The sequence below is a fragment of the Falco peregrinus genome, unplaced genomic scaffold (assembly GCF_023634155.1).
Source record: "Falco peregrinus isolate bFalPer1 unplaced genomic scaffold, bFalPer1.pri scaffold_58, whole genome shotgun sequence".
Taxonomy (NCBI): domain Eukaryota; kingdom Metazoa; phylum Chordata; class Aves; order Falconiformes; family Falconidae; genus Falco; species Falco peregrinus.
Genome location: NW_026599622.1, coordinates 1692 through 29616, shown reverse-complemented (window position 1 = coordinate 29616; position 27925 = coordinate 1692). Strand labels below are relative to the sequence as shown.

Genomic DNA, 27925 nt, shown 5'->3' with positions numbered 1-27925 from the left:
CGAATTCAACACTCGCTCCTTAGTTTGTCCTCGGCAACAGAACCGCTGTGCACCTTTTGGGCGCAGGGGTGATGGGGAAAAGCAGAGTGAAATAGAAGGGCTCAGTGTCTCCCCTCTTCCTGCATTTGTAGGTGCCCTGACTGCAGTGGGAGCAGAGGAAGAGGAAGATGCTGAATCTCCCTGGGATTCTGAGGTATTCCCTGTGAAGGACACCGGGGTTCCCAGTGGGGCGGGGGTGGGGAGCGAGATCCAGAAGCACTCGGAGCTTGGGCCCTGCCGCGGCTGAGGCTTATTTCCCCTTCTCCTGGTTCTGCTGTATGTTTGTAACTGGGGGCCCTTGAAATACTTGTGCTGTGTGCTAGCTGCTCAGCGAGGCTTGGGGTGAAGGTAGGTCGAGCTAATGATTTGGGTCTCGTGGCAACTGGCCCTTGCAGTTGGGTTTCTAGTACAGTATTGCGGCAGTGAAGTTTCTTGCTGCTTAAAATAGCCTGAGCTTCTCAGCGGGGCTGGCGGGATTGTTGCTTTTTCACCACACAACTCTGTTCCGCTGACGTGTTCAGTGGTTGCCCTTAGGGTCTGCAGCCTAGACGATGAGCTGCTTTGGGAAAGAGCCTTTCTACCTTTTTGGCCCTTTTTGAGAGTAATGTTCAACAGAGATACCGCACGTGCTGGCTGTGTTGGCCCTTTTAGTTCTTCCTGTCTGTGGTAATGGGTTAGAAGAAAGCGAGCAGAGTCTGTAGCTTACGCCCTCTGACTTTTCTTGTGAGGAAGAAGGAACTCTTCCCCACCCGCTTCTTAAAGATACAAGGCTCAAATGCTGCTGGGTTGTTTTGGGGTTTGTTTTTTTTTTGTAGAGCCTTGGTTTCTGTAAGCTTTGTCTTGCTTGTCTTTGTTCAGCCCGTGCAACCGGGAGTAGCAATGTGTTCGCTCCCCACTGCAGGACGTGTGCCTGGGGAACATCAGCACAAATTTGAGTGTCGGGTACGAGTTCAGTCGAAAGTTGGGCCCCCCCCAGACCTGCGGTTACGGGTTCGCAACCCACAGCTCGAGTTACCGTGTTAATTCTCTCTTGCGGCTGTGCAGTTTGCCAGCGTGACAGACTAGTTTAGATGAGTTGTGAGGTTTTTGCCCAAGATCTGAAAACACACAAGTCTGCTGTGATTTTCCAATAGACTGTGTCTTGACGTGCCCTTTCCAAGGGGCTGATCAAAGGCTTTTGTGATTCCATGCTGTGCAAGTTGGCTTAGCAGGAACATTTTGCGTAGAAATGAGTTGAGAATTTGTACCGATGCTCACGCCCGTGTGTTATGCTCTACAGGCGGATTCTGAAAGTCCGGAAGAAGGATCACCTGGTGTGTTGCTTCCAGCTGCAGACAGACACGGAGCACGCTCGCGGATTGTTTCAGGGGAGCGCCACACCGGTAACTTCGTGGTGGACTAAATGTTTGTCTGTAAACACGTATAGGCTGAAGTGAGCTTTTATCGATGTCTGCCTTAGGAATGCGCTTACGGTGTGGGTGCGCGCTATAGCAGTGAAGTGCTTAGTATTTGTTAATGAACACCAGCTCTCACGGCGCTTGCTGGCAAGTTGTAAGGGAAGTTACCTTGTTTGCGTTGCGTGTGTCCTTTGGATGTGTTTGTATCTCCTTGGGTTCGGGTTCTTGTGGCATAGTGCTGAAAGTGTATGTGGTTTAGGGCTGACCTGTCTGAACACCTGAACGTTCTTGGATGATAACGTAGCAGGAGAAAGCTATGATGTGGCCAAGCACTTTCCCCCCGTCTTAATTTTTGATACCTTGCTGTTATGCTTTGCCTAGGAGCTAAAATGTGACTGAAAGTTCAGGGTTTGTTGTGAAGGGCTTCTGCCTGTAGTTTGTGCCGCTGTCTCTTGAGCATCTGGAGTGTAGAGTGGCAGGGAAGTTTTGCTCTTTGGCGTAGAACTCTCATCTGAAGGATTTCTCCTTTACTAAACGGTCAGTCCTGCTTGTAGTGTAAGTATGATAGAATAGCTGAAGAAGCGTATCCAGTTTTAGTTTAGTAAGCTGGAAGCAAAACTTCAAAAGCTCCTGGGAGCTTGTAAATCCCCTTGCTGAGTAGTTGTCATGCTTTGTATGATTCTACTAAGAGAAGTTTAAAGTCAGCGTAAAAAGGAGGTAAAAGGTGATTACGCTAATCTTTCTAAGGTTTTTCTGTACTGCTAGACCACCAAGTTTACTGAAATCAAATGCTGTTTGCTTTTTAACCGCTTTTGTAAACATGAAAATTTTGCTGTGGAGCCCTTCTTAGTAACATTTCGTGCACTTCTTTCATGAGAGGACTCAAACTGTAAGATGACTAAAGCAGAGGACTTGAGAAATATAGGTGGGCCAGTAGATTGTGTGGGTTTGTAAATGATTTCCATGTTGGACAAAAAATTTTTAAAAAAATACGTATTTGGAACTGTGCTATAAATGCAGATTACAACCAATTGTAAGGTGTTGGTTTTTTTCCTTTCCACACAAGCTAGACCCGAACAACCTGATAAGAACTAGTTTGCTTCTACCTCATTGAATGATGTGTATGAGGTGTCTGTGTCCGCACCCACGTTTCCTCTGTCCCATCAATGGAAAGGAAAATACTCCTCAACATTAAACACTTGTAGGATAATCGCAGTCGTAGTGCTGCTGGCCTGTTTTATGGTAATTCGTTACAGCAGACCAGCTTTGGCTTTTGAAATAATCTTTGTAGAAGGCAGGATTCAGCTCCTCAAAATAAGTATTTTGATCTTGTTGTTGTGTTAACAAGCATGTCCTTCCTGCTTCCTATGGATTGTCCTAGTTCTGTGAGTAGTATTTCTTAAATCCAAGGCGCACGATGGGAAGCGTGCGTTGTCCATTTCTTGTATACCGATACAAATGCTGGATGTTGAAGTGGATTGAATGTTAAGTATCGCAGTCTCGATGGAATAAAGCTTGCGAGTAATACTTAGTTGTAGAAACTGCTGATGTTGAATGGAGTGAAAGGTACCTTCAACTAAATGAAGTAACACTTCCCAAAACATTTTTTTACCTCCAGGCATTTTGGAGAACCCCGACAATTCCCAGGTAAGTATTTGTTTGTGTCAGACCGACTACTTGTCCTGCTCGTTAAATACTATGTAGTTACTTTAAGTTTGATTTTTTTTTTTTTTTTTTTTTTTTTTGTCGTCATTGGGTTGTCTTTCATAGCTGAAGACCCCTGCATCTGTTTTGGAAATGAATGAAACCTCTCCTAAAAAAATGCAGCAGAAATCAGGTAATGTTCACGGCATGTAGTTCTGGGTTTAGCTTCGTAATCTTTCTAGACGGGAGTATTTAATAAAGCATCTGATTGATTTGTTTTGCGGATCTGTTGGAGGAATTTGGTTTAGGACACGCAGAAGATGTTGAAGGTGTTCATAACAATCTCTTCGTAGTGTTCTTTTATGAACAGAGCCATTGTACTTGCAATTTTCTTTCTAATACGAAATTAATGGCTCTAGCAAGGCATCCCGGGAGCAGGTGGTGTGCTGAAATATACCTCGGTGTATGCGTTTGCTCCCTCCTCTAGCCTGCTGTTCAGCACTGTCCATACCCTTCCATGATGTACGCTTCCTACACCGTACTTGCTGTCATCTCCCCTTTTCAGGCAGTCCTGAAAGTCTGCTTTTCTTTCAGGGGCTCAACCCCGCGCCCCCCCCCCCCCGTTCCTGATTGTCTTGGTCCTTTGAGCATGTGCTGTGGCTGATTCCAGGCTAGGGGGCTGTAGGCTAGGCTGTCCAGGAGCTGCAGGTGAGCCACAAAGGGGAATTCTTGGGCTCGTGCCGTAGCTGTAGTTTGCAGGAATTATTACTTGCCTGGCTTTATCTCTACCTGTCTGGCAGTCGTTTTGAAACATGTACAAACACGTTCCTCTGAGGCTTCCCTCTCTTGTTTCATGGAAAATGACCGGCAGGCTCAGAGGCAGGGGAGGGAGGTGAGGAAGAGAGGCAAGATGGGAGGAAATGAGTGTCAGCGTGTTGTCAGGAATTCTTTTTTCTTTGGAAACAAGGCTAAAGTTGAGGCGGCTAGCTGGTCGGCTATGTATTGGGGAGAGGGTATGTAACCTTAATGGGGTTTTTTTGTTTCTTTGTTCTGAGGTTTATTGATTTGTATAGTTGATAATTTGTGTTGTATTTTGTATTAATCACGCTTGTTAATCGGATGAGAAACAATTTGCCATTCAGGTTTTAGAGTTTCTACAATTGGCTATTGACAATATAAACCAGAGAGAGGTGAACAGATATGCAGAAAAGTAAGCGGACTTGGAACTATTTGTATTCTCTACTTAGAAGTTACAAGTTCTTTGGCATCTGTGCTTTAGGCGAAGAAAAAACCAGTATTGTTGTTCTTTTGACAATAATAGAGATGAAACTTCTCTCTAGGAGATGTATCTTCCTCCTTCTCCTCTCGCTCTTCTCCCTCTCCTGTATTTGCAATGGGTAAGCGACAGGTCCTCTCTTGCCCTTTATTTTGCAGTGACGGTGTTCTGGTAAGGCACACAAATACTTGTTAGAGGTTGTTCAGTTAAAACTTGAGTTTTGGTTATGCGTGTATTCCACAGTAATGTGAAGCGTAGCCCCACAACGGACAGGTATGTTACGATATTCCCGACACAGAAAAGTTGCCTTTTCGTGGCTCATTTCATGTCGGCTGTTCTTCCTGCGTGGCTTTATTCAGCTGCGTCATGCTGGTTTTTAGCCGTATGTTACCTTGAAGGTCAGGTGCCAAGAAGTAGGTGTAGATGTAAAAATTTCTTTCTTTCAAACATTTTATGTTTGGATTTGGGTTTAAGGAATTTAGGTTGCTTCGGCAAAGCATCGTGATTCCTGCAGCACAAATATTTCTGACTCTAAAAGGGTTGAAATGCCATCCTTGACAACTTGATTTCATAAATCTGGAGAACAGGTACAGTATCTTTCACAATTAAATGTTCAGTGAGGGCTGGAATTTCCCATTCTATTTACTTTGTTACTGTCGCATAGTAATACATTCTTAAAATCTATTTTTGAGGCAAAGTAGTGGTGTTCTCGTGTTTTCTGTATAGAAGAGTAGCTGCTGTCCACTGCAATCTGCAAAAAGTCATTATGTAAGACAGTTTATGAGGAGGGAAGCCTCAGAATAGAGTGGAGAGGTGAGGACTAATTGGAAAGAACTCAGATGACCAGAAGTCATTTTTCAACGCTAGCTAGAAGAGCAGACAGAGTAAAAGGTGGGGGATTCGCATCTTTTTGTGTGCGCTGCACTGCAGGCATCCGTTAATAAAAATGCATGGTAGCAATAGATGACAGGCAACAATACTGGAATCTGGTTTACCCTGTGAATTTTTTATATACGTTTTTTTGAATGGTGGTCTCTTCAGAAGCCTTGGAGTAGGGTTCTGCCAGTGTTTTAACTAAGAATTTCTCCCTGTCCTAAAAGTGAAGAACTCTTGACAGCGAGGAGTCATCCTCTTTCACAATGTTGACAGAAGCCAATAGAAGCCAGTGTTGGCAGAAAATAGACTCGTGAATTACTGCTCCAAGGAAAGAAGAAATTTTACTTGCAACAGCTAATGGGAGAAGTCCTTATCTTTTTAGTTGATGTTTTTGAGTTATTTTTCCAGTGGTTGGAGAAAATAATTACGGACTGGAGTTACTGACACGATGAGAACTGGAATTTTGCAGGTAGAAGAACACTGTAGCCTTTCATCTTTCCTGCTTCTTCCTTGTTCTGTACCCATCATACAGAAATGTCAAGATTGATTAAACCCTATGGAAAAGGGTTCTTAGGGGCTCCAACGTTGTTAAAATCTTACCTAAAAAGGGAGACTTCAGGCTCAGATAGCTGCTGCTGAAAACTTTCCCGTTGACCGTGATGGGCAAGGCTGAAGAGGAGTTAAGGCTTGCTTTTCATTCTAGCAGCATGGCGCCTGATTTTGAAGTGACTGCACTCTGAAACAGAATCCGAAAGACGAAGACACCTACGTACTCTGAACAGAGAATGTGACTTGCATCCTTAGAAGGCCCGTACAAAAGAAAACCCTGGGTGCTCGCAGGTCTGCTTTTATCCAGCTTTCAGGCCGATACGGTTGACCAGAAAAGCTGGTCATTCAGCCTGTGCTGTGCACAGGGGAGGTGTCACAGCTCTCCTGCATCCACAAAATATCTAAGTCTATCTTCTAAGCAAAATTGTGGTGCCCATGTTACATGATGGGAGTGATGGCGCATATCAAGTTGTATGGTAGGAAGCTGCCTGCATTTTTCTGTTTGTGACCTGAGTGAACACTGGTGAAGTGACAGAAGAAGTCTGGTAAGCGTACCTTCATGGAAGCAGAGTAGGAGCAGCCCCATCTGTCTGACCGACTGACCACCCGCTGCTGTACTTGGGTGGAGAGGCTTCTAGGAGTAGCACATAGACAATGAAAGTTTGTGAAAGGAGTCACCTACAGGAGAAAATGCCAAAAGCGAGGTTGGCCCTGTGATTCATCAATAGTAGACCCTTTTGTATTTTTATGATCTTCTGGATTTTCTTCCTGTCTTGCTCGCTTTTCTTGTGCGAAGAATGTTGCGTCCCTCTCTAGCAGCAAAGCTTTGTGCATAGCCATCTCCTGCTGGAGAGGAGGCAAGAGAGGTGGCGATCCAAAGGAAATACCGTGGTATGTTGTGTGCTGGGTGTGAAGAAACCCTCGAATTCAACACTCGCTCCTTAGTTTGTCCTCAGCAACAGAACCGCTGTGCACCTTTTGGGCGCAGGGGTGATGGGGAAAAGCAGAGTGAAATAGAAGGGCTCAGTGTCTCCCCTCTTCCTGCATTTGTAGGTGCCCTGACTGCAGTGGGAGCAGAGGAAGAGGAAGATGCTGAATCTCCCTGGGATTCTGAGGTATTCCCTGTGAAGGACACCGGGGTTCCCAGTGGGGCGGGGGTGGGGAGCGAGATCCAGAAGCACTCGGAGCTTGGGCCCTGCCGCGGCTGAGGCTTATTTCCCCTTCTCCTGGTTCTGCTGTATGTTTGTAACTGGGGGCCCTTGAAGTACTTGTGCTGTGTGCTAGCTGCTCAGCGAGGCTTGGGGTGAAGGTAGGTCGAGCTAATGATTTGGGTCTCGTGGCAACTGGCCCTTGCAGTTGGGTTTCTAGTACAGTATTGCGGCAGTGAAGTTTCTTGCTGCTTAAAATAGCCTGAGCTTCTCAGCGGGGCTGGCGGGATTGTTGCTTTTTCACCACACAACTCTGTTCCGCTGACGTGTTCAGTGGTTGCCCTTAGGGTCTGCAGCCTAGACGATGAGCTGCTTTGGGAAAGAGCCTTTCTACCTTTTTGGCCCTTTTTGAGAGTAATGTTCAACAGAGATACCGCACGTGCTGGCTGTGTTGGCCCTTTTAGTTCTTCCTGTCTGTGGTAATGGGTTAGAAGAAAGCGAGCAGAGTCTGTAGCTTACGCCCTCTGACTTTTCTTGTGAGGAAGAAGGAACTCTTCCCCACCCGCTTCTTAAAGATACAAGGCTCAAATGCTGCTGGGTTGTTTTGGGGTTTGTTTTTTTTGTAGAGCCTTGGTTTCTGTAAGCTTTGTCTTGCTTGTCTTTGTTCAGCCCTTGCAACCGGGAGTAGCAATGTGTTCGCTCCCCACTGCAGGACGTGTGCCTGGGGAACATCAGCACAAATTTGAGTGTCGGGTACGAGTTCAGTCGAAAGTTGGGCCCCCCCCAGACCTGCGGTTACGGGTTCGCAACCCACAGCTCGAGTTACCATGTTAATTCTCTCTTGCGGCTGTGCAGTTTGCCAGCGTGACAGACTAGTTTAGATGAGTTGTGAGGTTTTTGCCCAAGATCTGAAAACACACAAGTCTGCTGTGATTTTCCAATATACTGTGTCTTGACGTGCCCTTTCCAAGGGGCTGATCAAAGGCTTTTGTGATTCCATGCTGTGCAAGTTGGCTTAGCAGGAACATTTTGCGTAGAAATGAGTTGAGAAATTGTACCGATGCTCACGCCCGTGTGTTATGCTCTACAGGCGGATTCTGAAAGTCCGGAAGAAGGATCACCTGGTGTGTTGCTTCCAGCTGCAGACAGACACGGAGCACGCTCGCGGATTGTTTCAGGGGAGCGCCACACCGGTAACTTCGTGGTGGACTAAATGTTTGTCTGTAAACACGTATAGGCTGAAGTGAGCTTTTATCGATGTCTGCCTTAGGAATGCGCTTACGGTGTGGGTGCGCGCTATAGCAGTGAAGTGCTTAGTATTTGTTAATGAACACCAGCTCTCACGGCGCTTGCTGGCAAGTTGTAAGGGAAGTTACCTTGTTTGCGTTGCGTGTGTCCTTTGGATGTGTTTGTATCTCCTTGGGTTCGGGTTCTTGTGGCATAGTGCTGAAAGTGTATGTGGTTTAGGGCTGACCTGTCTGAACACCTGAACGTTCTTGGATGATAACGTAGCAGGAGAAAGCTATGATGTGGCCAAGCACTTTCCCCCCGTCTTAATTTTTGATACCTTGCTGTTATGCTTTGCCTAGGAGCTAAAATGTGACTGAAAGTTCAGGGTTTGTTGTGAAGGGCTTCTGCCTGTAGTTTGTGCCGCTGTCTCTTGAGCATCTGGAGTGTAGAGTGGCAGGGAAGTTTTGCTGTTGGCGTAGAACTCTCATCTGAAGGATTTCTCCTTTACTAAACGGTCAGTCCTGCTTGTAGTGTAAGTATGATAGAATAGCTGAAGAAACGTATCCAGTTTTAGTTTAGTAAGCTGGAAGCAAAACTTTAAAAGCTCCTGGGAGCTTGTAAATCCCCTTGCTGAGTAGTTGTCATGCTTTGTATGATTCTACTAAGAGAAGTTTAAAGTCAGCGTAAAAAGGAGGTAAAAGGTGATTACGCTAATCTTTCTAAGGTTTTTCTGTACTGCTAGACCACCAAGTTTACTGAAATCAAATGCTGTTTGCTTTTTAACCGCTTTTGTAAACATGAAAATTTTGCTGTGGAGCCCTTCTTAGTAACATTTCGTGCACTTCTTTCATGAGAGGACTCAAACTGTAAGATGACTAAAGCAGAGGACTTGAGAAATATAGGTGGGCCAGTAGATTGTGTGGGTTTGTAAATGATTTCCATGTTGGACAAAAAATTTTTAAAAAAATACATATTTGGAACTGTGCTATAAATGCAGATTACAACCAATTGTAAGGTGTTGGTTTTTTTCCTTTCCACACAAGCTAGACCCGAACAACCTGATAAGAACTAGTTTGCTTCTACCTCATTGAATGATGTGTATGAGGTGTCTGTGTCCGCACCCACGTTTCCTCTGTCCCATCAATGGAAAGGAAAATACTCCTCAACATTAAACACTTGTAGGATAATCGCAGTCGTAGTGCTGCTGGCCTGTTTTATGGTAATTCGTTACAGCAGACCAGCTTTGGCTTTTGAAATAATCTTTGTAGAAGGCAGGATTCAGCTCCTCAAAATAAGTATTTTGATCTTGTTGTTGTGTTAACAAGCATGTCCTTCCTGCTTCCTATGGATTGTCCTAGTTCTGTGAGTAGTATTTCTTAAATCCAAGGCGCACGATGGGAAGCGTGCGTTGTCCATTTCTTGTATACCGATACAAATGCTGGATGTTGAAGTGGATTGAATGTTAAGTATCGCAGTCTCGATGGAATAAAGCTTGCGAGTAATACTTAGTTGTAGAAACTGCTGATGTTGAATGGAGTGAAGGGTACCTTCAATTAAATGAAGTAACACTTCCCAAAACATTTTTTTACCTCCAGGCATTTTGGAGAACCCCGACAATTCCCAGGTAAGTATTTGTTTGTGTCAGACCGACTACTTGTCCTGCTCGTTAAATATTATGTAGTTACTTTAAGTTTGATTTTATTTTTTTTTATTTTTTTTTTTTTTTTTTGTCGTCATTGGGTTGTCTTTCATAGCTGAAGACCCCTGCATCTGTTTTGGAAATGAATGAAACCTCTCCTAAAAAAATGCAGCAGAAATCAGGTAATGTTCACGGCATGTAGTTCTGGGTTTAGCTTCGTAATCTTTCTAGACGGGAGTATTTAATAAAGCATCTGATTGATTTGTTTTGCGGATCTGTTGGAGGAATTTGGTTTAGGACACGCAGAAGATGTTGAAGGTGTTCATAACAATCTCTTCGTAGTGTTCTTTTATGAACAGAGCCATTGTACTTGCAATTTTCTTTCTAATACGAAATTAATGGCTCTAGCAAGGCATCCCGGGAGCAGGTGGTGTGCTGAAATATACCTCGGTGTATGCGTTTGCTCCCTCCTCTAGCCTGCTGTTCAGCACTGTCCATACCCTTCCATGATGTACGCTTCCTACACCGTACTTGCTGTCATCTCCCCTTTTCAGGCAGTCCTGAAAGTCTGCTTTTCTTTCAGGGGCTCAACCCCGCGCCCCCCCCCCCCCGTTCCTGATTGTCTTGGTCCTTTGAGCATGTGCTGTGGCTGATTCCAGGCTAGGGGGCTGTAGGCTAGGCTGTCCAGGAGCTGCAGGTGAGCCACAAAGGGGAATTCTTGGGCTCGTGCCGTAGCTGTAGTTTGCAGGAATTATTACTTGCCTGGCTTTATCTCTACCTGTCTGGCAGTCGTTTTGAAACATGTACAAACACGTTCCTCTGAGGCTTCCCTCTCTTGTTTCATGGAAAATGACCGGCAGGCTCAGAGGCAGGGGAGGGAGGTGAGGAAGAGAGGCAAGATGGGAGGAAATGAGTGTCAGCGTGTTGTCAGGAATTCTTTTTTCTTTGGAAACAAGGCTAAAGTTGAGGCGGCTAGCTGGTCGGCTATGTATTGGGGAGAGGGTATGTAACCTTAATGGGGTTTTTTTGTTTCTTTGTTCTGAGGTTTATTGATTTGTATAGTTGATAATTTGTGTTGTATTTTGTATTAATCACGCTTGTTAATCGGATGAGAAACAATTTGCCATTCAGGTTTTAGAGTTTCTACAATTGGCTATTGACAATATAAACCAGAGAGAGGTGAACAGATATGCAGAAAAGTAAGCGGACTTGGAACTATTTGTATTCTCTACTTAGAAGTTACAAGTTCTTTGGCATCTGTGCTTTAGGCGAAGAAAAAACCAGTATTGTTGTTCTTTTGACAATAATAGAGATGAAACTTCTCTCTAGGAGATGTATCTTCCTCCTTCTCCTCTCGCTCTTCTCCCTCTCCTGTATTTGCAATGGGTAAGCGACAGGTCCTCTCTTGCCCTTTATTTTGCAGTGACGGTGTTCTGGTAAGGCACACAAATACTTGTTAGAGGTTGTTCAGTTAAAACTTGAGTTTTGGTTATGCGTGTATTCCACAGTAATGTGAAGCGTAGCCCCACAACGGACAGGTATGTTACGATATTCCCGACACAGAAAAGTTGCCTTTTCGTGGCTCATTTCATGTCGGCTGTTCTTCCTGCGTGGCTTTATTCAGCTGCGTCATGCTGGTTTTTAGCCGTATGTTACCTTGAAGGTCAGGTGCCAAGAAGTAGGTGTAGATGTAAAAATTTCTTTCTTTCAAACATTTTATGTTTGGATTTGGGTTTAAGGAATTTAGGTTGCTTCGGCAAAGCATCGTGATTCCTGCAGCACAAATATTTCTGACTCTAAAAGGGTTGAAATGCCATCCTTGACAACTTGATTTCATAAATCTGGAGAACAGGTACAGTATCTTTCACAATTAAATGTTCAGTGAGGGCTGGAATTTCCCATTCTATTTACTTTGTTACTGTCGCATAGTAATACATTCTTAAAATCTATTTTTGAGGCAAAGTAGTGGTGTTCTCGTGTTTTCTGTATAGAAGAGTAGCTGCTGTCCACTGCAATCTGCAAAAAGTCATTATGTAAGACAGTTTATGAGGAGGGAAGCCTCAGAATAGAGTGGAGAGGTGAGGACTAATTGGAAAGAACTCAGATGACCAGAAGTCATTTTTCAACGCTAGCTAGAAGAGCAGACAGAGTAAAAGGTGGGGGATTCGCATCTTTTTGTGTGCGCTGCACTGCAGGCATCCGTTAATAAAAATGCATGGTAGCAATAGATGACAGGCAACAATACTGGAATCTGGTTTACCCTGTGAATTTTTTATATACGTTTTTTTGAATGGTGGTCTCTTCAGAAGCCTTGGAGTAGGGTTCTGCCAGTGTTTTAACTAAGAATTTCTCCCTGTCCTAAAAGTGAAGAACTCTTGACAGCGAGGAGTCATCCTCTTTCACAATGTTGACAGAAGCCAATAGAAGCCAGTGTTGGCAGAAAATAGACTCGTGAATTACTGCTCCAAGGAAAGAAGAAATTTTACTTGCAACAGCTAATGGGAGAAGTCCTTATCTTTTTAGTTGATGTTTTTGAGTTATTTTTCCAGTGGTTGGAGAAAATAATTACGGACTGGAGTTACTGACACGATGAGAACTGGAATTTTGCAGGTAGAAGAACACTGTAGCCTTTCATCTTTCCTGCTTCTTCCTTGTTCTGTACCCATCATACAGAAATGTCAAGATTGATTAAACCCTATGGAAAAGGGTTCTTAGGGGCTCCAACGTTGTTAAAATCTTACCTAAAAAGGGAGACTTCAGGCTCAGATAGCTGCTGCTGAAAACTTTCCCGTTGACCGTGATGGGCAAGGCTGAAGAGGAGTTAAGGCTTGCTTTTCATTCTAGCAGCATGGCGCCTGATTTTGAAGTGACTGCACTCTGAAACAGAATCCGAAAGACGAAGACACCTACGTACTCTGAACAGAGAATGTGACTTGCATCCTTAGAAGGCCCGTACAAAAGAAAACCCTGGGTGCTCGCAGGTCTGCTTTTATCCAGCTTTCAGGCCGATACGGTTGACCAGAAAAGCTGGTCATTCAGCCTGTGCTGTGCACAGGGGAGGTGTCACAGCTCTCCTGCATCCACAAAATATCTAAGTCTATCTTCTAAGCAAAATTGTGGTGCCCATGTTACATGATGGGAGTGATGGCGCATATCAAGTTGTATGGTAGGAAGCTGCCTGCATTTTTCTGTTTGTGACCTGAGTGAACACTGGTGAAGTGACAGAAGAAGTCTGGTAAGCGTACCTTCATGGAAGCAGAGTAGGAGCAGCCCCATCTGTCTGACCGACTGACCACCCGCTGCTGTACTTGGGTGGAGAGGCTTCTAGGAGTAGCACATAGACAATGAAAGTTTGTGAAAGGAGTCACCTACAGGAGAAAATGCCAAAAGCGAGGTTGGCCCTGTGATTCATCAATAGTAGACCCTTTTGTATTTTTATGATCTTCTGGATTTTCTTCCTGTCTTGCTCGCTTTTCTTGTGCGAAGAATGTTGCGTCCCTCTCTAGCAGCAAAGCTTTGTGCATAGCCATCTCCTGCTGGAGAGGAGGCAAGAGAGGTGGCGATCCAAAGGAAATACCGTGGTATGTTGTGTGCTGGGTGTGAAGAAACCCTCGAATTCAACACTCGCTCCTTAGTTTGTCCTCGGCAACAGAACCGCTGTGCACCTTTTGGGCGCAGGGGTGATGGGGAAAAGCAGAGTGAAATAGAAGGGCTCAGTGTCTCCCCTCTTCCTGCATTTGTAGGTGCCCTGACTGCAGTGGGAGCAGAGGAAGAGGAAGATGCTGAATCTCCCTGGGATTCTGAGGTATTCCCTGTGAAGGACACCGGGGTTCCCAGTGGGGCGGGGGTGGGGAGCGAGATCCAGAAGCACTCGGAGCTTGGGCCCTGCCGCGGCTGAGGCTTATTTCCCCTTCTCCTGGTTCTGCTGTATGTTTGTAACTGGGGGCCCTTGAAATACTTGTGCTGTGTGCTAGCTGCTCAGCGAGGCTTGGGGTGAAGGTAGGTCGAGCTAATGATTTGGGTCTCGTGGCAACTGGCCCTTGCAGTTGGGTTTCTAGTACAGTATTGCGGCAGTGAAGTTTCTTGCTGCTTAAAATAGCCTGAGCTTCTCAGCGGGGCTGGCGGGATTGTTGCTTTTTCACCACACAACTCTGTTCCGCTGACGTGTTCAGTGGTTGCCCTTAGGGTCTGCAGCCTAGACGATGAGCTGCTTTGGGAAAGAGCCTTTCTACCTTTTTGGCCCTTTTTGAGAGTAATGTTCAACAGAGATACCGCACGTGCTGGCTGTGTTGGCCCTTTTAGTTCTTCCTGTCTGTGGTAATGGGTTAGAAGAAAGCGAGCAGAGTCTGTAGCTTACGCCCTCTGACTTTTCTTGTGAGGAAGAAGGAACTCTTCCCCACCCGCTTCTTAAAGATACAAGGCTCAAATGCTGCTGGGTTGTTTTGGGGTTTGTTTTTTTTTTGTAGAGCCTTGGTTTCTGTAAGCTTTGTCTTGCTTGTCTTTGTTCAGCCCGTGCAACCGGGAGTAGCAATGTGTTCGCTCCCCACTGCAGGACGTGTGCCTGGGGAACATCAGCACAAATTTGAGTGTCGGGTACGAGTTCAGTCGAAAGTTGGGCCCCCCCCAGACCTGCGGTTACGGGTTCGCAACCCACAGCTCGAGTTACCGTGTTAATTCTCTCTTGCGGCTGTGCAGTTTGCCAGCGTGACAGACTAGTTTAGATGAGTTGTGAGGTTTTTGCCCAAGATCTGAAAACACACAAGTCTGCTGTGATTTTCCAATAGACTGTGTCTTGACGTGCCCTTTCCAAGGGGCTGATCAAAGGCTTTTGTGATTCCATGCTGTGCAAGTTGGCTTAGCAGGAACATTTTGCGTAGAAATGAGTTGAGAATTTGTACCGATGCTCACGCCCGTGTGTTATGCTCTACAGGCGGATTCTGAAAGTCCGGAAGAAGGATCACCTGGTGTGTTGCTTCCAGCTGCAGACAGACACGGAGCACGCTCGCGGATTGTTTCAGGGGAGCGCCACACCGGTAACTTCGTGGTGGACTAAATGTTTGTCTGTAAACACGTATAGGCTGAAGTGAGCTTTTATCGATGTCTGCCTTAGGAATGCGCTTATGGTGTGGGTGCGCGCTATAGCAGTGAAGTGCTTAGTATTTGTTAATGAACACCAGCTCTCACGGCGCTTGCTGGCAAGTTGTAAGGGAAGTTACCTTGTTTGCGTTGCGTGTGTCCTTTGGATGTGTTTGTATCTCCTTGGGTTCGGGTTCTTGTGGCATAGTGCTGAAAGTGTATGTGGTTTAGGGCTGACCTGTCTGAACACCTGAACGTTCTTGGATGATAACGTAGCAGGAGAAAGCTATGATGTGGCCAAGCACTTTCCCCCCGTCTTAATTTTTGATACCTTGCTGTTATGCTTTGCCTAGGAGCTAAAATGTGACTGAAAGTTCAGGGTTTGTTGTGAAGGGCTTCTGCCTGTAGTTTGTGCCGCTGTCTCTTGAGCATCTGGAGTGTAGAGTGGCAGGGAAGTTTTGCTCTTTGGCGTAGAACTCTCATCTGAAGGATTTCTCCTTTACTAAACGGTCAGTCCTGCTTGTAGTGTAAGTATGATAGAATAGCTGAAGAAGCGTATCCAGTTTTAGTTTAGTAAGCTGGAAGCAAAACTTTAAAAGCTCCTGGGAGCTTGTAAATCCCCTTGCTGAGTAGTTGTCATGCTTTGTATGATTCTACTAAGAGAAGTTTAAAGTCAGCGTAAAAAGGAGGTAAAAGGTGATTACGCTAATCTTTCTAAGGTTTTTCTGTACTGCTAGACCACCAAGTTTACTGAAATCAAATGCTGTTTGCTTTTTAACCGCTTTTGTAAACATGAAAATTTTGCTGTGGAGCCCTTCTTAGTAACATTTCGTGCACTTCTTTCATGAGAGGACTCAAACTGTAAGATGACTAAAGCAGAGGACTTGAGAAATATAGGTGGGCCAGTAGATTGTGTGGGTTTGTAAATGATTTCCATGTTGGACAAAAAATTTTTAAAAAAATACGTATTTGGAACTGTGCTATAAATGCAGATTACAACCAATTGTAAGGTGTTGGTTTTTTTCCTTTCCACACAAGCTAGACCCGAACAACCTGATAAGAACTAGTTTGCTTCTACCTCATTGAATGATGTGTATGAGGTGTCTGTGTCCGCACCCACGTTTCCTCTGTCCCATCAATGGAAAGGAAAATACTCCTCAACATTAAACACTTGTAGGATAATCGCAGTCGTAGTGCTGCTGGCCTGTTTTATGGTAATTCGTTACAGCAGACCAGCTTTGGCTTTTGAAATAATCTTTGTAGAAGGCAGGATTCAACTCCTCAAAATAAGTATTTTGATCTTGTTGTTGTGTTAACAAGCATGTCCTTCCTGCTTCCTATGGATTGTCCTAGTTCTGTGAGTAGTATTTCTTAAATCCAAGGCGCACGATGGGAAGCGTGCGTTGTCCATTTCTTGTATACCGATACAAATGCTGGATGTTGAAGTGGATTGAATGTTAAGTATCGCAGTCTCGATGGAATAAAGCTTGCGAGTAATACTTAGTTGTAGAAACTGCTGATGTTGAATGGAGTGAAAGGTACCTTCAACTAAATGAAGTAACACTTCCCAAAACATTTTTTTACCTCCAGGCATTTTGGAGAACCCCGACAATTCCCAGGTAAGTATTTGTTTGTGTCAGACCGACTACTTGTCCTGCTCGTTAAATACTATGTAGTTACTTTAAGTTTGATTTTTTTTTTTTTTTTTTTTTTTTTTTTTTTTTTTGTCGTCATTGGGTTGTCTTTCATAGCTGAAGACCCCTGCATCTGTTTTGGAAATGAATGAAACCTCTCCTAAAAAAATGCAGCAGAAATCAGGTAATGTTCACGGCATGTAGTTCTGGGTTTAGCTTCGTAATCTTTCTAGACGGGAGTATTTAATAAAGCATCTGATTGATTTGTTTTGCGGATCTGTTGGAGGAATTTGGTTTAGGACACGCAGAAGATGTTGAAGGTGTTCATAACAATCTCTTCGTAGTGTTCTTTTATGAACAGAGCCATTGTACTTGCAATTTTCTTTCTAATACGAAATTAATGGCTCTAGCAAGGCATCCCGGGAGCAGGTGGTGTGCTGAAATATACCTCGGTGTATGCGTTTGCTCCCTCCTCTAGCCTGCTGTTCAGCACTGTCCATACCCTTCCATGATGTACGCTTCCTACACCGTACTTGCTGTCATCTCCCCTTTTCAGGCAGTCCTGAAAGTCTGCTTTTCTTTCAGGGGCTCAAACCCCCCCCCCCCCCCCCCCGTTCCTGATTGTCTTGGTCCTTTGAGCATGTGCTGTGGCTGATTCCAGGCTAGGGGGCTGTAGGCTAGGCTGTCCAGGAGCTGCAGGTGAGCCACAAAGGGGAATTCTTGGGCTCGTGCCGTAGCTGTAGTTTGCAGGAATTATTACTTGCCTGGCTTTATCTCTACCTGTCTGGCAGTCGTTTTGAAACATGTACAAACACGTTCCTCTGAGGCTTCCCTCTCTTGTTTCATGGAAAATGACCGGCAGGCTCAGAGGCAGGGGAGGGAGGTGAGGAAGAGAGGCAAGATGGGAGGAAATGAGTGTCAGCGTGTTGTCAGGAATTCTTTTTTCTTTGGAAACAAGGCTAAAGTTGAGGCGGCTAGCTGGTCGGCTATGTATTGGGGAGAGGGTATGTAACCTTAATGGGGTTTTTTTGTTTCTTTGTTCTGAGGTTTATTGATTTGTATAGTTGATAATTTGTGTTGTATTTTGTATTAATCACGCTTGTTAATCGGATGAGAAACAATTTGCCATTCAGGTTTTAGAGTTTCTACAGTTGGCTATTGACAATATAAACCAGAGAGAGGTGAACAGATATGCAGAAAAGTAAGCGGACTTGGAACTATTTGTATTCTCTACTTAGAAGTTACAAGTTCTTTGGCATCTGTGCTTTAGGCGAAGAAAAAACCAGTATTGTTGTTCTTTTGACAATAATAGAGATGAAACTTCTCTCTAGGAGATGTATCTTCCTCCTTCTCCTCTCGCTCTTCTCCCTCTCCTGTATTTGCAATGGGTAAGCGACAGGTCCTCTCTTGCCCTTTATTTTGCAGTGACGGTGTTCTGGTAAGGCACACAAATACTTGTTAGAGGTTGTTCAGTTAAAACTTGAGTTTTGGTTATGCGTGTATTCCACAGTAATGTGAAGCGTAGCCCCACAACGGACAGGTATGTTACGATATTCCCGACACAGAAAAGTTGCCTTTTCGTGGCTCATTTCATGTCGGCTGTTCTTCCTGCGTGGCTTTATTCAGCTGCGTCATGCTGGTTTTTAGCCGTATGTTACCTTGAAGGTCAGGTGCCAAGAAGTAGGTGTAGATGTAAAAATTTCTTTCTTTCAAACATTTTATGTTTGGATTTGGGTTTAAGGAATTTAGGTTGCTTCGGCAAAGCATCGTGATTCCTGCAGCACAAATATTTCTGACTCTAAAAGGGTTGAAATGCCATCCTTGACAACTTGATTTCATAAATCTGGAGAACAGGTACAGTATCTTTCACAATTAAATGTTCAGTGAGGGCTGGAATTTCCCATTCTATTTACTTTGTTACTGTCGCATAGTAATACATTCTTAAAATCTATTTTTGAGGCAAAGTAGTGGTGTTCTCGTGTTTTCTGTATAGAAGAGTAGCTGCTGTCCACTGCAATCTGCAAAAAGTCATTATGTAAGACAGTTTATGAGGAGGGAAGCCTCAGAATAGAGTGGAGAGGTGAGGACTAATTGGAAAGAACTCAGATGACCAGAAGTCATTTTTCAACGCTAGCTAGAAGAGCAGACAGAGTAAAAGGTGGGGGATTCGCATCTTTTTGTGTGCGCTGCACTGCAGGCATCCGTTAATAAAAATGCATGGTAGCAATAGATGACAGGCAACAATACTGGAATCTGGTTTACCCTGTGAATTTTTTATATACGTTTTTTTGAATGGTGGTCTCTTCAGAAGCCTTGGAGTAGGGTTCTGCCAGTGTTTTAACTAAGAATTTCTCCCTGTCCTAAAAGTGAAGAACTCTTGACAGCGAGGAGTCATCCTCTTTCACAATGTTGACAGAAGCCAATAGAAGCCAGTGTTGGCAGAAAATAGACTCGTGAATTACTGCTCCAAGGAAAGAAGAAATTTTACTTGCAACAGCTAATGGGAGAAGTCCTTATCTTTTTAGTTGATGTTTTTGAGTTATTTTTCCAGTGGTTGGAGAAAATAATTACGGACTGGAGTTACTGACACGATGAGAACTGGAATTTTGCAGGTAGAAGAACACTGTAGCCTTTCATCTTTCCTGCTTCTTCCTTGTTCTGTACCCATCATACAGAAATGTCAAGATTGATTAAACCCTATGGAAAAGGGTTCTTAGGGGCTCCAACGTTGTTAAAATCTTACCTAAAAAGGGAGACTTCAGGCTCAGATAGCTGCTGCTGAAAACTTTCCCGTTGACCGTGATGGGCAAGGCTGAAGAGGAGTTAAGGCTTGCTTTTCATTCTAGCAGCATGGCGCCTGATTTTGAAGTGACTGCACTCTGAAACAGAATCCGAAAGACGAAGACACCTACGTACTCTGAACAGAGAATGTGACTTGCATCCTTAGAAGGCCCGTACAAAAGAAAACCCTGGGTGCTCGCAGGTCTGCTTTTATCCAGCTTTCAGGCCGATACGGTTGACCAGAAAAGCTGGTCATTCAGCCTGTGCTGTGCACAGGGGAGGTGTCACAGCTCTCCTGCATCCACAAAATATCTAAGTCTATCTTCTAAGCAAAATTGTGGTGCCCATGTTACATGATGGGAGTGATGGCGCATATCAAGTTGTATGGTAGGAAGCTGCCTGCATTTTTCTGTTTGTGACCTGAGTGAACACTGGTGAAGTGACAGAAGAAGTCTGGTAAGCGTACCTTCATGGAAGCAGAGTAGGAGCAGCCCCATCTGTCTGACCGACTGACCACCCGCTGCTGTACTTGGGTGGAGAGGCTTCTAGGAGTAGCACATAGACAATGAAAGTTTGTGAAAGGAGTCACCTACAGGAGAAAATGCCAAAAGCGAGGTTGGCCCTGTGATTCATCAATAGTAGACCCTTTTGTATTTTTATGATCTTCTGGATTTTCTTCCTGTCTTGCTCGCTTTTCTTGTGCGAAGAATGTTGCGTCCCTCTCTAGCAGCAAAGCTTTGTGCATAGCCATCTCCTGCTGGAGAGGAGGCAAGAGAGGTGGCGATCCAAAGGAAATACCGTGGTATGTTGTGTGCTGGGTGTGAAGAAACCCTCGAATTCAACACTCGCTCCTTAGTTTGTCCTCGGCAACAGAACCGCTGTGCACCTTTTGGGCGCAGGGGTGATGGGGAAAAGCAGAGTGAAATAGAAGGGCTCAGTGTCTCCCCTCTTCCTGCATTTGTAGGTGCCCTGACTGCAGTGGGAGCAGAGGAAGAGGAAGATGCTGAATCTCCCTGGGATTCTGAGGTATTCCCTGTGAAGGACACCGGGGTTCCCAGTGGGGCGGGGGTGGGGAGCGAGATCCAGAAGCACTCGGAGCTTGGGCCCTGCCGCGGCTGAGGCTTATTTCCCCTTCTCCTGGTTCTGCTGTATGTTTGTAACTGGGGGCCCTTGAAATACTTGTGCTGTGTGCTAGCTGCTCAGCGAGGCTTGGGGTGAAGGTAGGTCGAGCTAATGATTTGGGTCTCGTGGCAACTGGCCCTTGCAGTTGGGTTTCTAGTACAGTATTGCGGCAGTGAAGTTTCTTGCTGCTTAAAATAGCCTGAGCTTCTCAGCGGGGCTGGCGGGATTGTTGCTTTTTCACCACACAACTCTGTTCCGCTGACGTGTTCAGTGGTTGCCCTTAGGGTCTGCAGCCTAGACGATGAGCTGCTTTGGGAAAGAGCCTTTCTACCTTTTTGGCCCTTTTTGAGAGTAATGTTCAACAGAGATACCGCACGTGCTGGCTGTGTTGGCCCTTTTAGTTCTTCCTGTCTGTGGTAATGGGTTAGAAGAAAGCGAGCAGAGTCTGTAGCTTACGCCCTCTGACTTTTCTTGTGAGGAAGAAGGAACTCTTCCCCACCCGCTTCTTAAAGATACAAGGCTCAAATGCTGCTGGGTTGTTTTGGGGTTTGTTTTTTTTTTGTAGAGCCTTGGTTTCTGTAAGCTTTGTCTTGCTTGTCTTTGTTCAGCCCGTGCAACCGGGAGTAGCAATGTGTTCGCTCCCCACTGCAGGACGTGTGCCTGGGGAACATCAGCACAAATTTGAGTGTCGGGTACGAGTTCAGTCGAAAGTTGGGCCCCCCCCAGACCTGCGGTTACGGGTTCGCAACCCACAGCTCGAGTTACCGTGTTAATTCTCTCTTGCGGCTGTGCAGTTTGCCAGCGTGACAGACTAGTTTAGATGAGTTGTGAGGTTTTTGCCCAAGATCTGAAAACACACAAGTCTGCTGTGATTTTCCAATAGACTGTGTCTTGACGTGCCCTTTCCAAGGGGCTGATCAAAGGCTTTTGTGATTCCATGCTGTGCAAGTTGGCTTAGCAGGAACATTTTGCGTAGAAATGAGTTGAGAATTTGTACCGATGCTCACGCCCGTGTGTTATGCTCTACAGGCGGATTCTGAAAGTCCGGAAGAAGGATCACCTGGTGTGTTGCTTCCAGCTGCAGACAGACACGGAGCACGCTCGCGGATTGTTTCAGGGGAGCGCCACACCGGTAACTTCGTGGTGGACTAAATGTTTGTCTGTAAACACGTATAGGCTGAAGTGAGCTGTTATCGATGTCTGCCTTAGGAATGCGCTTACGGTGTGGGTGCGCGCTATAGCAGTGAAGTGCTTAGTATTTGTTAATGAACACCAGCTCTCACGGCGCTTGCTGGCAAGTTGTAAGGGAAGTTACCTTGTTTGCGTTGCGTGTGTCCTTTGGATGTGTTTGTATCTCCTTGGGTTCGGGTTCTTGTGGCATAGTGCTGAAAGTGTATGTGGTTTAGGGCTGACCTGTCTGAACACCTGAACGTTCTTGGATGATAACGTAGCAGGAGAAAGCTATGATGTGGCCAAGCACTTTCCCCCCGTCTTAATTTTTGATACCTTGCTGTTATGCTTTGCCTAGGAGCTAAAATGTGACTGAAAGTTCAGGGTTTGTTGTGAAGGGCTTCTGCCTGTAGTTTGTGCCGCTGTCTCTTGAGCATCTGGAGTGTAGAGTGGCAGGGAAGTTTTGCTCTTTGGCGTAGAACTCTCATCTGAAGGATTTCTCCTTTACTAAACGGTCAGTCCTGCTTGTAGTGTAAGTATGATAGAATAGCTGAAGAAGCGTATCCAGTTTTAGTTTAGTAAGCTGGAAGCAAAACTTTAAAAGCTCCTGGGAGCTTGTAAATCCCCTTGCTGAGTAGTTGTCATGCTTTGTATGATTCTACTAAGAGAAGTTTAAAGTCAGCGTAAAAAGGAGGTAAAAGGTGATTACGCTAATCTTTCTAAGGTTTTTCTGTACTGCTAGACCACCAAGTTTACTGAAATCAAATGCTGTTTGCTTTTTAACCGCTTTTGTAAACATGAAAATTTTGCTGTGGAGCCCTTCTTAGTAACATTTCGTGCACTTCTTTCATGAGAGGACTCAAACTGTAAGATGACTAAAGCAGAGGACTTGAGAAATATAGGTGGGCCAGTAGATTGTGTGGGTTTGTAAATGATTTCCATGTTGGACAAAAAATTTTTAAAAAAATACGTATTTGGAACTGTGCTATAAATGCAGATTACAACCAATTGTAAGGTGTTGGTTTTTTTCCTTTCCACACAAGCTAGACCCGAACAACCTGATAAGAACTAGTTTGCTTCTACCTCATTGAATGATGTGTATGAGGTGTCTGTGTCCGCACCCACGTTTCCTCTGTCCCATCAATGGAAAGGAAAATACTCCTCAACATTAAACACTTGTAGGATAATCGCAGTCGTAGTGCTGCTGGCCTGTTTTATGGTAATTCGTTACAGCAGACCAGCTTTGGCTTTTGAAATAATCTTTGTAGAAGGCAGGATTCAGCTCCTCAAAATAAGTATTTTGATCTTGTTGTTGTGTTAACAAGCATGTCCTTCCTGCTTCCTATGGATTGTCCTAGTTCTGTGAGTAGTATTTCTTAAATCCAAGGCGCACGATGGGAAGCGTGCGTTGTCCATTTCTTGTATACCGATACAAATGCTGGATGTTGAAGTGGATTGAATGTTAAGTATCGCAGTCTCGATGGAATAAAGCTTGCGAGTAATACTTAGTTGTAGAAACTGCTGATGTTGAATGGAGTGAAAGGTACCTTCAACTAAATGAAGTAACACTTCCCAAAACATTTTTTTACCTCCAGGCATTTTGGAGAACCCCGACAATTCCCAGGTAAGTATTTGTTTGTGTCAGACCGACTACTTGTCCTGCTCGTTAAATATTATGTAGTTACTTTAAGTTTGATTTTTTTTTTTTTTTTTTTTTTTTTTTTTTTTTTTTTTTGTCGTCATTGGGTTGTCTTTCATAGCTGAAGACCCCTGCATCTGTTTTGGAAATGAATGAAACCTCTCCTAAAAAAATGCAGCAGAAATCAGGTAATGTTCACGGCATGTAGTTCTGGGTTTAGCTTCGTAATCTTTCTAGACGGGAGTATTTAATAAAGCATCTGATTGATTTGTTTTGCGGATCTGTTGGAGGAATTTGGTTTAGGACACGCAGAAGATGTTGAAGGTGTTCATAACAATCTCTTCGTAGTGTTCTTTTATGAACAGAGCCATTGTACTTGCAATTTTCTTTCTAATACGAAATTAATGGCTCTAGCAAGGCATCCCGGGAGCAGGTGGTGTGCTGAAATATACCTCGGTGTATGCGTTTGCTCCCTCCTCTAGCCTGCTGTTCAGCACTGTCCATACCCTTCCATGATGTAAGCTTCCTACACCGTACTTGCTGTCATCTCCCCTTTTCAGGCAGTCCTGAAAGTCTGCTTTTCTTTCAGGGGCTCAACCCCCCCCCCCCCCCCCCGTTCCTGATTGTCTTGGTCCTTTGAGCATGTGCTGTGGCTGATTCCAGGCTAGGGGGCTGTAGGCTAGGCTGTCCAGGAGCTGCAGGTGAGCCACAAAGGGGAATTCTTGGGCTCGTGCCGTAGCTGTAGTTTGCAGGAATTATTACTTGCCTGGCTTTATCTCTACCTGTCTGGCAGTCGTTTTGAAACATGTACAAACACGTTCCTCTGAGGCTTCCCTCTCTTGTTTCATGGAAAATGACCGGCAGGCTCAGAGGCAGGGGAGGGAGGTGAGGAAGAGAGGCAAGATGGGAGGAAATGAGTGTCAGCGTGTTGTCAGGAATTCTTTTTTCTTTGGAAACAAGGCTAAAGTTGAGGCGGCTAGCTGGTCGGCTATGTATTGGGGAGAGGGTATGTAACCTTAATGGGGTTTTTTTTGTTTCTTTGTTCTGAGGTTTATTGATTTGTATAGTTGATAATTTGTGTTGTATTTTGTATTAATCACGCTTGTTAATCGGATGAGAAACAATTTGCCATTCAGGTTTTAGAGTTTCTACAGTTGGCTATTGACAATATAAACCAGAGAGAGGTGAACAGATATGCAGAAAAGTAAGCGGACTTGGAACTATTTGTATTCTCTACTTAGAAGTTACAAGTTCTTTGGCATCTGTGCTTTAGGCGAAGAAAAAACCAGTATTGTTGTTCTTTTGACAATAATAGAGATGAAACTTCTCTCTAGGAGATGTATCTTCCTCCTTCTCCTCTCGCTCTTCTCCCTCTCCTGTATTTGCAATGGGTAAGCGACAGGTCCTCTCTTGCCCTTTATTTTGCAGTGACGGTGTTCTGGTAAGGCACACAAATACTTGTTAGAGGTTGTTCAGTTAAAACTTGAGTTTTGGTTATGCGTGTATTCCACAGTAATGTGAAGCGTAGCCCCACAACGGACAGGTATGTTACGATATTCCCGACACAGAAAAGTTGCCTTTTCGTGGCTCATTTCATGTCGGCTGTTCTTCCTGCGTGGCTTTATTCAGCTGCGTCATGCTGGTTTTTAGCCGTATGTTACCTTGAAGGTCAGGTGCCAAGAAGTAGGTGTAGATGTAAAAATTTCTTTCTTTCAAACATTTTATGTTTGGATTTGGGTTTAAGGAATTTAGGTTGCTTCGGCAAAGCATCGTGATTCCTGCAGCACAAATATTTCTGACTCTAAAAGGGTTGAAATGCCATCCTTGACAACTTGATTTCATAAATCTGGAGAACAGGTACAGTATCTTTCACAATTAAATGTTCAGTGAGGGCTGGAATTTCCCATTCTATTTACTTTGTTACTGTCGCATAGTAATACATTCTTAAAATCTATTTTTGAGGCAAAGTAGTGGTGTTCTCGTGTTTTCTGTATAGAAGAGTAGCTGCTGTCCACTGCAATCTGCAAAAAGTCATTATGTAAGACAGTTTATGAGGAGGGAAGCCTCAGAATAGAGTGGAGAGGTGAGGACTAATTGGAAAGAACTCAGATGACCAGAAGTCATTTTTCAACGCTAGCTAGAAGAGCAGACAGAGTAAAAGGTGGGGGATTCGCATCTTTTTGTGTGCGCTGCACTGCAGGCATCCGTTAATAAAAATGCATGGTAGCAATAGATGACAGGCAACAATACTGGAATCTGGTTTACCCTGTGAATTTTTTATATACGTTTTTTTGAATGGTGGTCTCTTCAGAAGCCTTGGAGTAGGGTTCTGCCAGTGTTTTAACTAAGAATTTCTCCCTGTCCTAAAAGTGAAGAACTCTTGACAGCGAGGAGTCATCCTCTTTCACAATGTTGACAGAAGCCAATAGAAGCCAGTGTTGGCAGAAAATAGACTCGTGAATTACTGCTCCAAGGAAAGAAGAAATTTTACTTGCAACAGCTAATGGGAGAAGTCCTTATCTTTTTAGTTGATGTTTTTGAGTTATTTTTCCAGTGGTTGGAGAAAATAATTACGGACTGGAGTTACTGACACGATGAGAACTGGAATTTTGCAGGTAGAAGAACACTGTAGCCTTTCATCTTTCCTGCTTCTTCCTTGTTCTGTACCCATCATACAGAAATGTCAAGATTGATTAAACCCTATGGAAAAGGGTTCTTAGGGGCTCCAACGTTGTTAAAATCTTACCTAAAAAGGGAGACTTCAGGCTCAGATAGCTGCTGCTGAAAACTTTCCCGTTGACCGTGATGGGCAAGGCTGAAGAGGAGTTAAGGCTTGCTTTTCATTCTAGCAGCATGGCGCCTGATTTTGAAGTGACTGCACTCTGAAACAGAATCCGAAAGACGAAGACACCTACGTACTCTGAACAGAGAATGTGACTTGCATCCTTAGAAGGCCCGTACAAAAGAAAACCCTGGGTGCTCGCAGGTCTGCTTTTATCCAGCTTTCAGGCCGATACGGTTGACCAGAAAAGCTGGTCATTCAGCCTGTGCTGTGCACAGGGGAGGTGTCACAGCTCTCCTGCATCCACAAAATATCTAAGTCTATCTTCTAAGCAAAATTGTGGTGCCCATGTTACATGATGGGAGTGATGGCGCATATCAAGTTGTATGGTAGGAAGCTGCCTGCATTTTTCTGTTTGTGACCTGAGTGAACACTGGTGAAGTGACAGAAGAAGTCTGGTAAGCGTACCTTCATGGAAGCAGAGTAGGAGCAGCCCCATCTGTCTGACCGACTGACCACCCGCTGCTGTACTTGGGTGGAGAGGCTTCTAGGAGTAGCACATAGACAATGAAAGTTTGTGAAAGGAGTCACCTACAGGAGAAAATGCCAAAAGCGAGGTTGGCCCTGTGATTCATCAATAGTAGACCCTTTTGTATTTTTATGATCTTCTGGATTTTCTTCCTGTCTTGCTCGCTTTTCTTGTGCGAAGAATGTTGCGTCCCTCTCTAGCAGCAAAGCTTTGTGCATAGCCATCTCCTGCTGGAGAGGAGGCAAGAGAGGTGGCGATCCAAAGGAAATACCGTGGTATGTTGTGTGCTGGGTGTGAAGAAACCCTCGAATTCAACACTCGCTCCTTAGTTTGTCCTCGGCAACAGAACCGCTGTGCACCTTTTGGGCGCAGGGGTGATGGGGAAAAGCAGAGTGAAATAGAAGGGCTCAGTGTCTCCCCTCTTCCTGCATTTGTAGGTGCCCTGACTGCAGTGGGAGCAGAGGAAGAGGAAGATGCTGAATCTCCCTGGGATTCTGAGGTATTCCCTGTGAAGGACACCGGGGTTCCCAGTGGGGCGGGGGTGGGGAGCGAGATCCAGAAGCACTCGGAGCTTGGGCCCTGCCGCGGCTGAGGCTTATTTCCCCTTCTCCTGGTTCTGCTGTATGTTTGTAACTGGGGGCCCTTGAAATACTTGTGCTGTGTGCTAGCTGCTCAGCGAGGCTTGGGGTGAAGGTAGGTCGAGCTAATGATTTGGGTCTCGTGGCAACTGGCCCTTGCAGTTGGGTTTCTAGTACAGTATTGCGGCAGTGAAGTTTCTTGCTGCTTAAAATAGCCTGAGCTTCTCAGCGGGGCTGGCGGGATTGTTGCTTTCTCACCACACAACTCTGTTCCGCTGACGTGTTCAGTGGTTGCCCTTAGGGTCTGCAGCCTAGACGATGAGCTGCTTTGGGAAAGAGCCTTTCTACCTTTTTGGCCCTTTTTGAGAGTAATGTTCAACAGAGATACCGCACGTGCTGGCTGTGTTGGCCCTTTTAGTTCTTCCTGTCTGTGGTAATGGGTTAGAAGAAAGCGAGCAGAGTCTGTAGCTTACGCCCTCTGACTTTTCTTGTGAGGAAGAAGGAACTCTTCCCCACCCGCTTCTTAAAGATACAAGGCTCAAATGCTGCTGGGTTGTTTTGGGGTTTGTTTTTTTTTTGTAGAGCCTTGGTTTCTGTAAGCTTTGTCTTGCTTGTCTTTGTTCAGCCCGTGCAACCGGGAGTAGCAATGTGTTCGCTCCCCACTGCAGGACGTGTGCCTGGGGAACATCAGCACAAATTTGAGTGTCGGGTACGAGTTCAGTCGAAAGTTGGGCCCCCCCCAGACCTGCGGTTACGGGTTCGCAACCCACAGCTCGAGTTACCGTGTTAATTCTCTCTTGCGGCTGTGCAGTTTGC

At 44.9% G+C, this 27925-nt stretch overlaps 1 protein-coding gene across 1 annotated transcript; it reads left to right on the top strand.

The window, feature by feature from the left end:
• The first annotated feature begins 80 nt into the window (after positions 1-80).
• Positions 81-27179, top strand: LOC129783617 (uncharacterized). Its single transcript, XM_055793550.1, has 17 exons — positions 81-193; positions 1319-1421; positions 3055-3083; positions 3207-3273; positions 6835-6896; positions 8020-8122; positions 9755-9783; positions 9914-9980; positions 13542-13603; positions 14729-14831; positions 16465-16493; positions 16626-16692; positions 20254-20315; positions 21441-21543; positions 23177-23205; positions 23342-23408; positions 26969-27179. The coding sequence occupies exons 4-17, from the start codon at positions 3234-3236 to the stop codon at positions 27121-27123; spliced, it is 978 nt and encodes a 325-aa protein (XP_055649525.1). The 5' UTR covers positions 81-193; positions 1319-1421; positions 3055-3083; positions 3207-3233; the 3' UTR covers positions 27124-27179.
• Positions 27180-27925: the final 746 nt, after the last annotated feature.